The following is a 14,239-nucleotide window of genomic DNA, read 5'->3' as shown; positions in this document are numbered from 1 at the left end:
ACAGTCCTTGAAATTTCCGGAAACCGATGTTGGGAAATCCGACAGGACAGATCAGAAGCAGGAAGCGCAGACAGCTACCGACATATTTCATGCCCTTTCTTTATTTTGAGGTTTGACGAGGAAAGACTGGGTGGTTAATATATTCCCATCCCGCAAACCAGAAAAAAATGGTGAAAATCTCTCTCCCTGCAGCTCTGGGGCAGAAGCCGGAAAAGGCAGAAAGTGAAGCGGATAAAACCGAGATCCTCATCCCCCAAGATGTGAGTCGCTTTTAATGTTGTGCAATGACATATCAATCGCGTCACTGCTGTAAACATCGCTCTCTCCGGGTTGTAGCTCCAAATGTGTCCATGGACTGACAGCTCCGAGCTGTGCCTTTAATTTGCATTAGATACAAAAAGAATCGGACGACAAACAACCAAAGAGAAGGGACATGAATCGCAGTGACAGTGTATCTCGCTGTGTCTCGCTTTGCCTTCTGCATTATTGGCAATGGGGTTGTGCTGGAGCAATTCAACATTGATTTTTGTTGTGCTGCCTGCACACACTCAAACCTCCCCACCCGCACCAAGAGCCTTTGTTAGTTTGTTTACTTGGAAACATTTTAGTTAATGCACAATAGGGTGAATTTCGATCGCTGGAATATCAATATAAAAATATCCCTACGCGAATGCTTTTTTTTTCCCCTGTAGGAAATTGCTGCTGCATTTTTTTATATAAAACAAAACCTTTTCTTTCCCCTCAGTGTGTCGGAAATAGAATCAGGATGTGCTGGAGATCTCAGCAGTCCTGCCAGCATCTGCGGAGAGAGAACTAAGAGTTAAGGTTTCGAGTGCGATGACCCTTCTTCAGAAATGGCACTTCCTGATTTTATTTCAGATCTCCAGCATCCGCAACATTTTGCTTTTATTTGAAGTAGCTTGGGTTTTAGCACTACAGAGATTATAATAGGTTTGATACTCCATTCGCTTCTCCGCTCGGCATTATTGGAGAACGTTCATTCCTGTTCAACATTTTTTTAAAAAAAATCCTACTTGTTAAATTAATGACCAATTACAAACTTATTCAGTTGTTTAAAAATAAATGCCTTTCGTGATGATTGTGCAGAAAACCAACAACATGACCAACTATTCAACTTGCAGAAGGCAAAGATCTGCTAATGCTGGAACAAATCTGAAACTAAAACAAAAACAGATTAGATTAGATTACTTACAGTGTGGAAACAGGCCTTTCGGCCCAACAAGTCCACACCGAATCACAAAATCAGTTCTGAACAAGTCACTGGACTCGAAAATTTAGCTCTGCTTTTTCTCCACAGATGGTGCCAGACCTCCTGAGTTTCTCCAGCAAAAGCAAATTCTACAGCAGTGGAAAGCATTTTGATTCAAAAGCTTACCAAAACACAAACTATTGCTTAATCATTTTGTTTTCAAAACCTGCAATGTTTTATAATTGTTTTCCATTTAAAATAACTGCACAGCAGAAATGTTTAATGTTTAAAAGAAAAGCTTTTGGTCTGAATTGCAGAATTGGTGATTGTTAATTAGGATAGAGACTTGTACTTTAGCAATGCTTTTCTTCATGATATTGAAATCCAAAACCACATATCCAAATTGAGTCATTCAGATGCAAATATCCGAACTGAATATATTCTCACTGCACTGCTCAGGTATTTTGTTGATTTATCAATGGAATTAATAAAGCCCAAAGGCAGTAATTTCCAGCATTTCTCAGGTTATGACAAATCTTCATAAAACATTGATTTGGCCTTAATGGGAATATTTTCCCAACTTTGGGCTCCATTCTTTAAGAAGGATGTGAAGACTTTTGAGAGGATGCAGAAAAAGATTATGGAAATGATTCGATGAATGAAGGATTTCAGTTAGTTGAATAAATTGGAGAAGTTGGGACTGTTCTCAGAACAGAAGGTTGAGAGGAAAACCAGAAAATATTGACTTAAGCTGATCAGGAAAAGAATGAAAGGTGATAAGATGCGTTTTTGTGCAGTGAATGGTTAGGATTTAGAATGCCTGGCCTGAGAGTCTGGTGGGGACAGCTTCATATCTAGCTGTTTAAAAAAAAAATTAATTTTTAAATAGTACCTGGAAAAGGATCATGGGACCACAAAGGGCATGAGAGTAGTGCCAACTACTAGAGTATTGCTCTGAGAGAGCAGACACAGACTCGATTGGCTGAATGGCCACTTTTATGGTGTGATGACCCTATGATTCAATTTTCTATATGAGGAGACAAGTTGTAACACTTCCTCATTGACTGTAATGAACCCATTTCTCTCAGCACTGGAGTAGTCCTTATTGTTTTACTGTTTTAGATGACAGGTTAGATAATTAGATAATGAAGGAATACATTCCTGTAAAGGAAAATCCAATCTTATTCAGCTATGATTCCAGTAGATAAGGTGTTGTCAAAGTGGCATAACCCATACTAAATGGTTTCTCCCGGTGACCTCTGAAAGTTATTAGTTTTGCTTTGCTTATCTGCAACACTAGTAACGTGTTGAAAAAAATTTATTTCATTGTGATGAAATAGGAAATTTGTATTGGTTCAAATCAATATATTGAATTGAATTGAATTGTCATGAGTACCAAGGCACAGTGAAAAGCTTTGTCTTGTGAGCATTACAGGCAGATCACATAGTTAAATAGCGTAGATAAGTAAATAATAGTTAAACAGTGGCAAAAACCAAAACAAAAGTACAGGCGGATGCTATGAGTTTGTGAATCCATTCAGCATTCTAACAACATTAGGGTAGAAACTGTTTTGAAACCAGCTGGTGCATGTGTTCAGGCTTCTGTACCTTCTCCCCGATGGTAGAGGTTGTAGAAAAGCATTGCCAGGGTGGGATGGAGAATGCTGGCGGCCTTTCCTTGACAGCGGGCCTGGTAGATGGATTCTGTAGATGGGAGGTTGCCTTTGGGGTTTTCCAGGCTGAGTTCACCACTCTCTGAAACCGTCTCTGATCTTTAATGGTACAGTTGCCATATCAGGTAGTGATGCATCCAGACAGAATGCTATCGATGGCGCACGTATAAAAGTTGGCAAGGGTATTCACTGTCATGCCAAAGTTTCTCAGCTGCCTGAGGAAGAAGAGACATTTTTGGGCCTTTGCAACTAGTGCATCCACATGAAGAGTCCAAGAAAGCTTATTGTTGATGACCACTTCCAGGAGCTTGACTCTCTCCACTCATTCCACCTCTGTGCTGTTAATGTGTAGGGGTCATGAGTAACATCCTGCTGAAGGTCAATAATGAGTTCCTTGGTTTTGCCAGCATTGAGAGCTAGGTTGTTCTCAATGCACCATTTTTCCAGGTCTTCCACCTCCCGTCTGTAGTCTGTTTCATCCCCATCTGAGATTCGACCGACTATGGTGGTGTCATCAGCGAACTTGTAAATAGCATTAGTCTGGTATTTGGTAACACAATCATGGGTATACAGTGAGTACAGTAGGGGGCTAAGTAGGCACCTCTGGGGGACTCCAGTGTTGAGTGTTAGTGAGGATGAAATATTGTCCCCAGTCTTCACTGATTGTGGCCTGTGGCTCAGGAAACTGAGGATCCAGTTGCAGAGAGTGGGGCTTAGTCCAAGATCACTAAGTTTAGTAATCAGTCTTCAAGGGGATAATAGTGTTGAAGGTTGAACTGTAGTCAATGAGTAGGATTCTTACGTAGCTGTTCTTGGTGTCAAGATATTCTAGGGAGGAGTGAAGGGCAAGTGATATAGCATCTGACATGGATCTTTTGGTCCGATAGGCAAACTGGAGTGGGTCAAGAGTAGTGGGGAGGCTGGAGTTGATTAATGCCATGACCGACCTTTCAAAGCACTGAAGTTAGGGCCACTGGGTGGTAGTCATTGGGACATTCTGCGTGAGCCTTCTTAGGCACAGGGATGATGTTGGCCCTCTTGAAACAGACACGGACAGTGACCTGCTGCAGGGAGAGGTTGAAGATGTCTGAGAAGACCTCTGCCAATTGATCTGCCCATGCTCTGAGTGCACGGCCTGGTACTCAGTCTGGTCCTATCGCCTTCCTTGGATTCACACGGAGGAAAACTGATCTGACCTCTGATGCAGTGATTGTTGGGATCAGTTCATCAGGACTTGTTGGAATAGGTGTTACCTTTCGCTGAAATTCTGCTCAAAGCGAGCATAGAAGGCATTGAGACAATCTGGGAGGGGTGTGTCATCATCTGCTATCTTGCAGTGTATCTTTTTAGAACCTGTGACGTCATTCAGTCTTTGCCGTAGTCACCGTGTGTCTGTCTGAGTCTCTAGTTTGGATCTGTATTGGTCCTTGGCTGTCTTAATGGCTCTGCGAAGATCATACTTGAATTCCTTATATTTGAGTGGGTCTCCTATACTGAAGGCCTCACACTGGTATTTCGCAGGTTCTGTACGATCTGATTCGTCTAGGGTTTCCTGCTGGGGAACACCCAGATTGACTTCCTTGGTATGCAGCCCTCCACATACTTCCTGATAAAGTCTGTGATGGTGGCTGTGACAGTAATTTTAATTTGCCAATATGAGTTTTCTTTAGACTAGAAATCCAACTTACAAATAAAGAGAAATTCATAAGAATTATTACCTTGTAGGGTATCCCATAGTTATTAACAGCCGATCAAGTAATTTTGAAGGGTAGTTACTATTATAATGTTGCAAGCATTTTACTCAATTTGCCCACAACATCACACAAACAACAATGACTAGATAATTTATTCTATTATCATAGAGACATGGCTGCAAGGGGATCAGGCTAGGAACTGAATATCCAAGATGCGCACCCTATTGAAAGGACAGGCAGATGGGCAGAGGTGGTGGGGTTCCCTTGTGCATAAGAAATGAAATTAGATCAGTAGCAAGAAGTGATATAGAGTCAGAAGGCATTGAATCTGTGTGGGTAGAGTTAAGGAACCACAAAGGGAAAAAGATCTTGATGGTAATTAGTGCAGGCCTATTGCAGTAATCAGGACGTAGGGCAGAAAATAAATCAGGAGATAGAACAGTCCCACAATAATCTTGTGGGAATTCAATATGCAGGTGGATTGGCGTAAGCAAATTGGTAGCAGATCCAAATGAAAGGAATTATTTGAATGTGTACAAGCTTTTTTTTTGAGCAACTTGTGGTAGAACCCATTAGGGAACAGGCAGTTCTGGATTTGGTGATGTGTAATGAAGCATACTTGATTAGTGAGCTTAAGGTGACGTACACCTCAGGGGACAGTGATTATGATATGATAGGATTCACCCTGCAGTTTGATAGGGAGAAGTTGGGATCAAATGCAATGGTATTATAGTTGAGTAAGGGCAATGATAAAGACATAAGAGAGGAGCTGGCCAGAGGGTCATTGGATGGGAAGCCTAGCAGGGAAGACAATGGAGCAGCAACAGTTGGGGTTTCTGGAGATCGTTTGGGAGGTACAACAGAAATTCATCCCAAGAGGAAACATATTAAGGGGAGGACAACTATGGCTGACAAGGAAAGTCAGGGACTACATGAAAACAAAAGAAAAAGCATACAATGTGGTTAAGGTCAAAGGGAGGCCAAAGTATTGGGAAACCTTTAAAAACCAGCAGAGGATAACTGACAAAACAGTAAGGGCAGAGATGAAATATGAGGGTAAGCTAGCTAGTAATATAAAAGAAGATTGTAAGAGTGTTTTTAGAGCTATGAAAGGTGAGAGAGTGGATATTGGATCGCTGGAAAATGAGGCTGGAGAAGTAGTAATGGGAAACAAAGAAATGATGGAGGAACGGAATAGGTAGTTTGCATCAGTCTTCATGGTGGAAGACACCAGTAGATTACCAGAACTTCAAGAGAGTCAGGGGGCAGAATGAATGTAGTAGTCATCACTAAGGAGAAAGTGCTGGGGCAGGCTGAAAAGTCTGAAGGTTTATAAATCACCCAGACTAGATGGACTTCGCCCCAGAGTTCCAGAAGAAGATAGCTGAGGAGATTTTAGAGCATTAGTGGTGATCTTTCAGGAATCATTGGAGTCATGGAGGGTCACAGAGTATTGGAAGAAGATTAATGTAACACGAGGAGAAAGTGAGGTCTGCAGATGCTGGAGATCAAAGTTGAAACTTTATTGCTGGAACAGCACAGCAGGTCAGGCAGCATCCAGGGAACAGGAGATTCGACGTTTCGGGCACAGGCCCTTCTTCAGATTAATGTAACACCCCCATTTAAGAAGGGAAGGAGACTGAAGAAAGGAGGCTATAGGCCAGTCAGTCCCATGTCAGTAGGTCTGGCAGCATCTGTAAGGAGAGAAGAGAGCTGACGTTTTGAGTCTAACTGACCCTTTGTCAAAGGGACAAAAGCTTTGTCCAGCTTTGACAAAGGGTCAGTTAGATTTGAAACATCAGTTCTTTTCTCTCCTTACAGATGCTGCCAGGCCTGCTGAGATTTTCCAGCATTTTCTCTTTTGGTTTCAGATTCCAGCATCTGCACTAATTTGCTTTTATCCTTTATTTTAATCCCATGTAAGTTATTGGTAAGATTTTAGACTCCATCATTAAGGATGAGATTACGGAGTACTTGAAAGTACATGGTAGAACAGGGCTGAGTCAGCACGGTTTTGTCAAGGGGAGGCCATATCTGTTAGAATTCTTTGAAAAAATAATGTGTAAGTTAGGCAAAGGAGAGCCAGCATCTGTTTGAATTTCTGGAAGGCCTTTGACAAGATGCCACACAGGTGCTAATAATATAAGAACCCATAGTGTTAGGAGAAAGATACTAACATGGATAGAGGATTGGCTGACTGGCAGAAGGCCAGTGGGGATAAAGGGGTCTTTTTCAGGACGGCAGCTGGTGGTTAGTGGAGTTTTACAGAGGTCAGTGCTGCGACCACCACTATTCATGTTATACATTAAACATCTGGATGAAGGCACTGAGGACATTATTGCTAAGTTTGCAGATGACACAAAGATAGGTGGAGGGACAGATAGTGTTGAAGAAGGGGGGGAGGCTGCAGAAGTATTTTTCCAGTCTAGGCGAGTGGGTGAAGAAGTAGCAGATGGAATACAATATGGGATAGTATGATGTTATGTGCTTTTGCAAGAAGAATAGAGGTGTAGACTATTTTTTAAATAGGGAAAGGCTTTGAAAATCTGAATCGCAAAGGGACTTAGGAGTTCTAGTTCAGGATTCTCTTAAGGTTAATGTGCAGGTTCAGTGGCAGTTATGCAGGCTGGAATACAAGAGCAAGGATGTACTGCTGAGGCTGTATAAGGCTTTGATCAGACTGCATTTGGACTATTGTGAGAAGTTTTGGGCATCGAATCTAAGAGCAGATGTGCTAGCCTTGGTTTACGAGAATGATCCCAGGGGTGAAGGGCCTATCGTATGAGGAGTAGTTGAGGACTCTGGGTCTGTACTCAATGGAGCTTTGAAGGATTGGGGTAATCTCACTGAGACTGACAGAATACTGAGAGCCCCGAATAGAGCAGATGTGGAGAAGATGTCTCCATGATTAGGAGAGACTAGGACCTGAGGGCACAGCCTCAGAGTAAAGGGACAACCATTTAGAACTGAGATGAGGAGTAATTGTTCAGCCAGAGAGTGGTGTATCTGTGAAACTCATTGCTGCAGAATGCTGTGGAGGCCAGGTCATTGAATTCTTTAAGGTAGAGAAGAATCAGTTCTTGATTAGTAAGGAGATCAAGGCAAGAAAGAAGGCATGCGAATGATGTTGAGAAACATAGCAGCCATGATCGAATGGTGGAGCAGATTTGATGGGTCGAATGGCCTAATTCTACTCCCATATCTTACAGGCTTATGGTCTAAAATCAGAAACTGCTGATAATCAGTCAGAACATCATGCAGCATTTGCAGAGAGGAAACCGTGATTATGTTTCAGGTTAATGATCTTTCATTAGAAGTTCTTTTAATGATGTTAGTTGGGATAACAATTGAGTCAACTATGTGGGAAAATTTCCCAGCTTCTTGTCAACTGAAGACAGGGGATCTTTTGTGATCATTTAAAAAATCAAGGAGCTTTCAGTTCAGTACCTGAAAGACAAGACTCCTGACAGTGTGATTGTCCCTCCATGGAGTGCTGGAGGATGTGCTTAGATTTTGTCTGTGGAGTGAAGCTTCAGCTCCCAACTTTCTGACCTAGAGGTGAGTACTAATATTGAGTCTGACTTTTTCCCCGTCACAATAGCTGAGGAGCTCTATGATGGACAAAGAAAACTGAAAATAAAAAGTAAGAATTCATTGTCCCAACTATGCACAGTTCTTCTTTAAGGCAGTTATCTAAAGGCCTTTGTATCGAAAATCCTGGCCTCTTAATTATTGTGTGTAACTTTACCAATAGATGTTGTGCTTTACCAACATCCAAAGAATTTTATATCATCAGCAAAGACATCATCTATGATCCATTCCTGGTTGCATTGAGAAAGTAGTGAACCAGCTGTAATGTACTTTGATTTTCTCTTTGTTCCTAAAAGATATGAACCTTGTGCTGGACACTGATGGATTTTTATACAATATACTTTGCTGTGATGGGATTGAATATCTTGTTAAATAAAAAAAAATCCTCAATTTCCATTATCATTTGAAACACTGAGCATTTTATTCTTTGAAATTTGATTTAGACTTTTTTTTGTTTCCCTGTTCATGACATGTCAAATGCCTAACATCCATCTCTGCAAACCCTCCCCATCCCCCCCCCCCAATCCGTGGAGGGGAAATTATAGGCAATGGTTTGATCTGTTTTTAAAAAGGGGAAGGAGTAGAGTGATAGCGATGGAGAGTTTTTAGGGAGGGAATTTCCAATGCTTAAGCCCTTGGCAGCATAAAACATGGCTTGCAGTTGTGGAATGGTTTAAGCTGGCAGTGTGGAAAGGCCAGAGTTGGTGGAGTGCAGATATGGGGAGATTTGTAGAGCTGGGAGAAGTTACAAGGGTGAATGTGAAACAAGGACAAAAATATTCAAATTGAAGTGTTGCTTAACTAAAAAATAAAGTTGCCATAATCCTAGAGGGCAATGGGCAAGGTTGAGGAGGTGGGACCTGGATGATAATTTCAGCCAGTGCAGGAATTGACCCCATGCTGTTGGCGACACTCTGCTGTCACACAAACCAGCTGTCCAGCTAACTGACTCCCTTAATTAAGGAGCTTATGTACATCAGTAGACATAAGGATAATAGATGCATTGAATTTAATGTTGATTAATATATAGTATGCAGAGTCTTGCATAAACTTCAGATTATGGACAGTGGCCAGGGCTGAGTTGAAATACTCAAGTCCAGAGGTAGCAAAGACATGGATGAGCAGCAGCTAAATTGTGGTGGATTGATGATAATACTGAGGTAGAAATAGTCTAGTTTGTGGCTTGAATGTGGTCGCTTGGTTAGTTACGCATCTTTGGGTCACGTAAAGTATCAAAGTTGTGAACAATTTTGTTCAACCTTTGTTATCCGGGAGAGGGAAGAATTTGGTGGCTCAGGACTGGAGTTTGTTCTTCTCAATTTAATATGGAGGAAATTTCTGCTATTTCAATACTTGATGGCAGACAACAGCCTGACGATTTAGCGATAGAGGGTTTGAGAAAAATGGTGGTGAGTTGAAGATTGGAGTCATCTGCTTATGTGTGGAAATTGAAGCTGCAATTCTGAATGATGTTTTGGAGGTGTAGCATGTAGGTGCAAAATGGCTGAGAACTAAGAATGACCCCTTGGATGACATCAGGGGTAATGATGCTGAAGTAGAAAGAGAGGTCTTTGAAGTTAATTCAGTCACTACGATGGAAGTGAGAATATAACCACATGAAAGCAATCCCACTCAGCTGGGTGGATGCCACAGAGAGATGTGCTGGCAGGGATGGTGTGGTCAATTTTGTTTGGGTGACTCAGTAATCCAGTAGTTATCACAACGCCCGGGATCCAGGTTCAATTCCAGTCTCTGACGATTGTGTGGGGTTTGCACATTCTCCCCGTGTCTGCGTGGGTTTCCTCCGGGTGCTCCAGTTTCCTCCCATAGTCCAAAGATGTGCAGGTTAGGTGAATTGGCCATTCTAAATTGCCCATAGTGTTCAGGGATATGTAGGTGAGATGGGTTAATCCGGGGAAATGTAGAGTAATAGGGTAGGGGAATGGGTCTGGGTGGGTTACTGTTCCAAGAGTTGGTGCGGACTTGTTGGGCCAAATGGCCCAAACTGTAGGGATTCTATGTCTGTGTTATAATTTTGTCAAAGTCTGCTTTAAATCTGAGAAGGATAATAGTGGAAGACTTAAAACTGTCAAAGTCACCTGCGAGCCATTGGGACTTTGAAAAGAACTGTTTTAAAAACTGTGAATACACTGCTTTACATCAACCATAATATATGCCTCTAAGGTGTACAATCACCATGTGTCAAATGTAACTGCAGTCTTCAGTTGGTTTGCAAGCTTCTGGGGGAAAGAATAGTGAAAGAAAAGTAATGATTTAACTAGACTAAAAAGTTTGGTACATTGTAATTCTTTGAAGAAGATTCAGAACAAGACTTTTATAGCTGACTGGATTATCTATAAGAGACAGCTGCACTATGTTATATGCTGTTAATCTCAAATAACCCAATCGATCAGGACACTACTGCAATGCATATTAGTTTCCTCATGATTAGGGCATTCAAATAAAACTTGTTTCTTGAGAATATTTTTTTATTAATGGTTCTGCAAATCTGATGAGGCCTGTTTGTAATTAATAAATGTGAGTTAATGTAATACTTTTAATGATGTGTAGTCGGGTTGCAAAATAAGAAATGCAACTCTTGATGAACAGCTTCCGTTTCAGCCAATTTAATCATAAAGAATTCTTACACTTAATCAGTGTCCAGAAACAGTGGTCTTCCAAGCTTATACTTCAAAATAATTTGATGTATGGACCAGTTTCGAACACACCCAATGGATCAATGCCTATAATGTTCATGTTGTGTAAATGCAAGAATTATATTGGCCTCTGATAACTCAGATTATTGAGCACATACTAGTACCATGGAAAATAGTAAGATTTCCATATTGATGCCTGATTTTTATTGAGATTGATGATTGCAACTTTGCAGGAATAGGGCTAAATTTGGCTACCACATCCTTATGTCAGGGTAGGAAAAATTGCCTAGGATGCATGGTACTGATCACCAATCAGTGGCCTCTTTTGGACATAGATATCTAAAACCAAAAAATACAATTTCAGACGTGGCTGTGAAGTCCTTTTATAAATGGATACTGTGCTACAGTTAAGATGCAAGATAACATGTTTGAATAATGTCACTTGGCTGGCGTACTAAAGTATGGTCACCATCCCAGCAATCATATCCAATGAGAAAGGTAAAGATTTGGGATGATGAAGGAGAAAATGCTTTGACATACACTGAAATCTGCCATAATTTGATTTTTGTATGTTTCTGATCTAGTGGTTTCTAATTTTTTTCATGCAACATGGGTATTGCTGGCTAGGCTAGCATTTATCACTCATTTAAAATTATCCTTAAAATATTGGTGGTGAGCTGCATTCCTGAACTGCTGCAGTCCATGAGTAGGTACACTCAGTGTTGTTAGGGGTGGAAGTTCCAGGATTTTGGCCAGTGACAGTGAAGGATCTAGTTCCAAGTCAGGATAGTGTTTGCCTCAAGAAGGGAACTTGCAGGAGGTTCACCACTACTTCTGCTGCCCTTATTCTCCAAGGTGGAAGTGATTGTGGATTTGTAAGGTTTTGCTAAAGGAACCTTAGTGAGTTATTGCAGTACTTTTGGTAGATGATACACACTGTGCCTTAGTTTGGAGGGACTGAATGCTGAAGGTACTGGAGATCATTATCCGCTACTTTTATGTTGTGAGAATTTTAGTTGTCGCTTGTTGGCCCAAGCTTGGATGTTGTGCAGACTTTGATAGGGATGACTTTGGTATCTCAGAAGTTGCAATTAGTGCTGAATGTTGTGCAATCATCAGTGAACATCTCCACTACAGACCTAATGGAATGAGGGGAGTTGATGAAATAGCTGGAAATGATTGCGCCTAGGACATTATCCTGAGGAATCCCTGTAGTCATGTTTTGTGTTTAAGATGATTGATCTCCAAAAACTACGACCACCTTCCCTTGTCTTTAACAGGTTTTCAACCAACAGAGAGTTTTCACTGATTCCCGTTCATTCCAGTTTCGTTAGAACTCCTTGATATTATTTTAGGTCAAATTAGGCCTTGATGTCAGAGGGAGTCACTCTCACCTCACCTTTGGAATTCAGCTCTTCTGTCCATGTTTGGACTAAAACTGAAATGAGGTCAAGGGCTGAGTGGCTCAAGCTAAACCCAAACTGAGCATTGGTGACAGTTTCTTGCTAAGCAACTTCTGCTTGATAGGAATATTGACAATCCCTTCAATCACTGATGAATATGAGTCACCTGATGAGTTAGTAATTGAATGGATTTGATTTGTCCTTTATTTTAAGGACTAAGCTGGGCAATATTGCACATTGGTGGGAAGATGCCAGGATTGGAGTTACACTGGAGTTACATCTTGGCTAGGGCGGCAACTAGTTCAGGAGCATAAATCTTCAGTACTATTGCCAGTGTTGTCAGGCCCAGAGCCTTGGTGTATCCAATACTCTCAGATTTATTGAATCATGTACAGTGAGTCAAATTGTCTGAGGACTGGCATTGCTGGGGTCGTCAAGACAAACCTGAGATAAGTGATCCATTCAACTCCAGAGGCCAAAGATGTTTGCAAATGCTTCAGTCTTATCTTTTGCACTAATGTATTTGCCTCCACCATCCTTTGATGTTAACGAAGTTGCATTCTCCTGTTGTTTCATTGTCCACCACCAGTAATGATTGGAGGCAGCTGGACTACAGAGCTTATATCTGATCCATTGATTGAAGAATCCTTTCACTCTGTTTATTATAAATTGCTTCCACAGTCTGGCATACAAATAGTCCTGTTTTGTAGCTTCACCGGGCTGACACTCCATTTTTATATATGCCTGGTTCTGCTTCTGGCATCCCTTCTTCAGTGAACCATCATTGGTCCCCTGTCTTGATGGTAACAGTAGAGTGGGACATGCTGGTCCATGCACTTACAATTCTGCTGCTTTTGATGGCCCAAAGTGCCTTGTGCATGCCCATTTTTGCATTCCTAAATCTGTTTGAAATCAATACCATTTAGCTTGGTGATTCTGCCACAGAGCATGATGGAGGGTATAACTGAAGCTGAAAAAGTGCACTGTCTCTACTGTAATGCTCCACAGGTCATGATGTAGAATAAAAGTACTGCTTCCTGTTACCAGGAAAGCCAATATCTTATCTATGATTTTCAGTAACAAGATCTTGCAACCCAGTTTCTTAATAAACACAATCATCAGTTTATAGCAAAGCTTATCCAATAAATATGCAATAAATGGTCAACATATGCAGTCTCTAACATAGAAGTATAATTGCTATCTCTCTAAATATCACACATGAAAACACAAGTGCATGCTGTTAGGGGAAAAAAGTCTTTTGAGAAATTGACTTTCTCAAAACAAAAATGCACTTTGACCAATAGGTTATTTTTGAAGGTTAAAGGATAAAGTATAGACTATCTTCAATGTTCTGGCATGTGTAATCAAGACTAAACACACAGTTGTTTCGAAACTCTTGCAGGAACAAATTTCAAAAAAAACAAACAGATTGAGCTCAAGGATTTTCTTTTCACATATTGAGGGGCCAGGTAGACAGCTTGTTCTCACTTGGTTTTCCAGCAACTCAGCTTGTTCTGAGCAGCCTTCCTCCAATTCAGCTCATTTTTGGGCTTCCCTCCAACTGAGTCAGATAAAAGCTAGCCCTTAATTCCAGCAAGCAACATTTAAATATAAAATGTCTTTGCAACAGTATCCACAATGTGAAGGCAAGACTATATCTCCACAAGAACTGTTTTCTGGTCAGTTCTACAATACTGGCATGGACAGATGCATCAGTGACAGGGAGATTAGTGAGAATGTGGTCAAGTAAGTTTGTTCCTCTTTTTGGCTATCATGACCTCCTGCAGGCCAGCAATATTTGAGGTTGGCTAGCTCAGTGAATAGGAGAAAGTGAGGACTGCAGATGCTGGAGATCAGAGATTAGAGAACTGAGTCCTTCCTGATGAAGTGCTTATGCCCAAAATGTCGATTCTCCTGCTCCTCGGATGCTGCCTGACCTGCTGTGCTTTTCCAGCACCACACTCTCGACTCTAGATCAGTGAATAGTGTGCTATCGGGCCATCCTGAGTGA

The 14,239-nt window shown here is 41.2% G+C and overlaps 1 protein-coding gene across 2 annotated transcripts in view; it reads left to right on the top strand.

Annotated features, from left to right (window-relative positions):
• The window catches only part of LOC122555828 (integral membrane protein 2C-like), a 78,165-nt gene continuing 63,926 nt past the window's right edge, over positions 1 to 14,239 (top strand). Inside the window, exon 1 of one of the 2 annotated variants that reach the window (XM_043702007.1) lies at positions 1 to 260. In XM_043702007.1, the coding sequence (XP_043557942.1) occupies positions 168 to 260 (93 nt within the window). In that variant the 5' untranslated portion in view covers positions 1 to 167. The remainder of the gene's footprint in view (positions 261 to 14,239) is intronic. The other variant, XM_043702006.1, reaches the window with a different exon arrangement.

Source organism: Chiloscyllium plagiosum, chromosome 13 (assembly GCF_004010195.1).
Source record: "Chiloscyllium plagiosum isolate BGI_BamShark_2017 chromosome 13, ASM401019v2, whole genome shotgun sequence".
In the NCBI taxonomy this organism is placed as follows: domain Eukaryota; kingdom Metazoa; phylum Chordata; class Chondrichthyes; order Orectolobiformes; family Hemiscylliidae; genus Chiloscyllium; species Chiloscyllium plagiosum.
The sequence above is the reverse complement of the archived record's forward strand: the minus strand, read 5'-3'. Positions and strand labels throughout refer to the sequence as shown.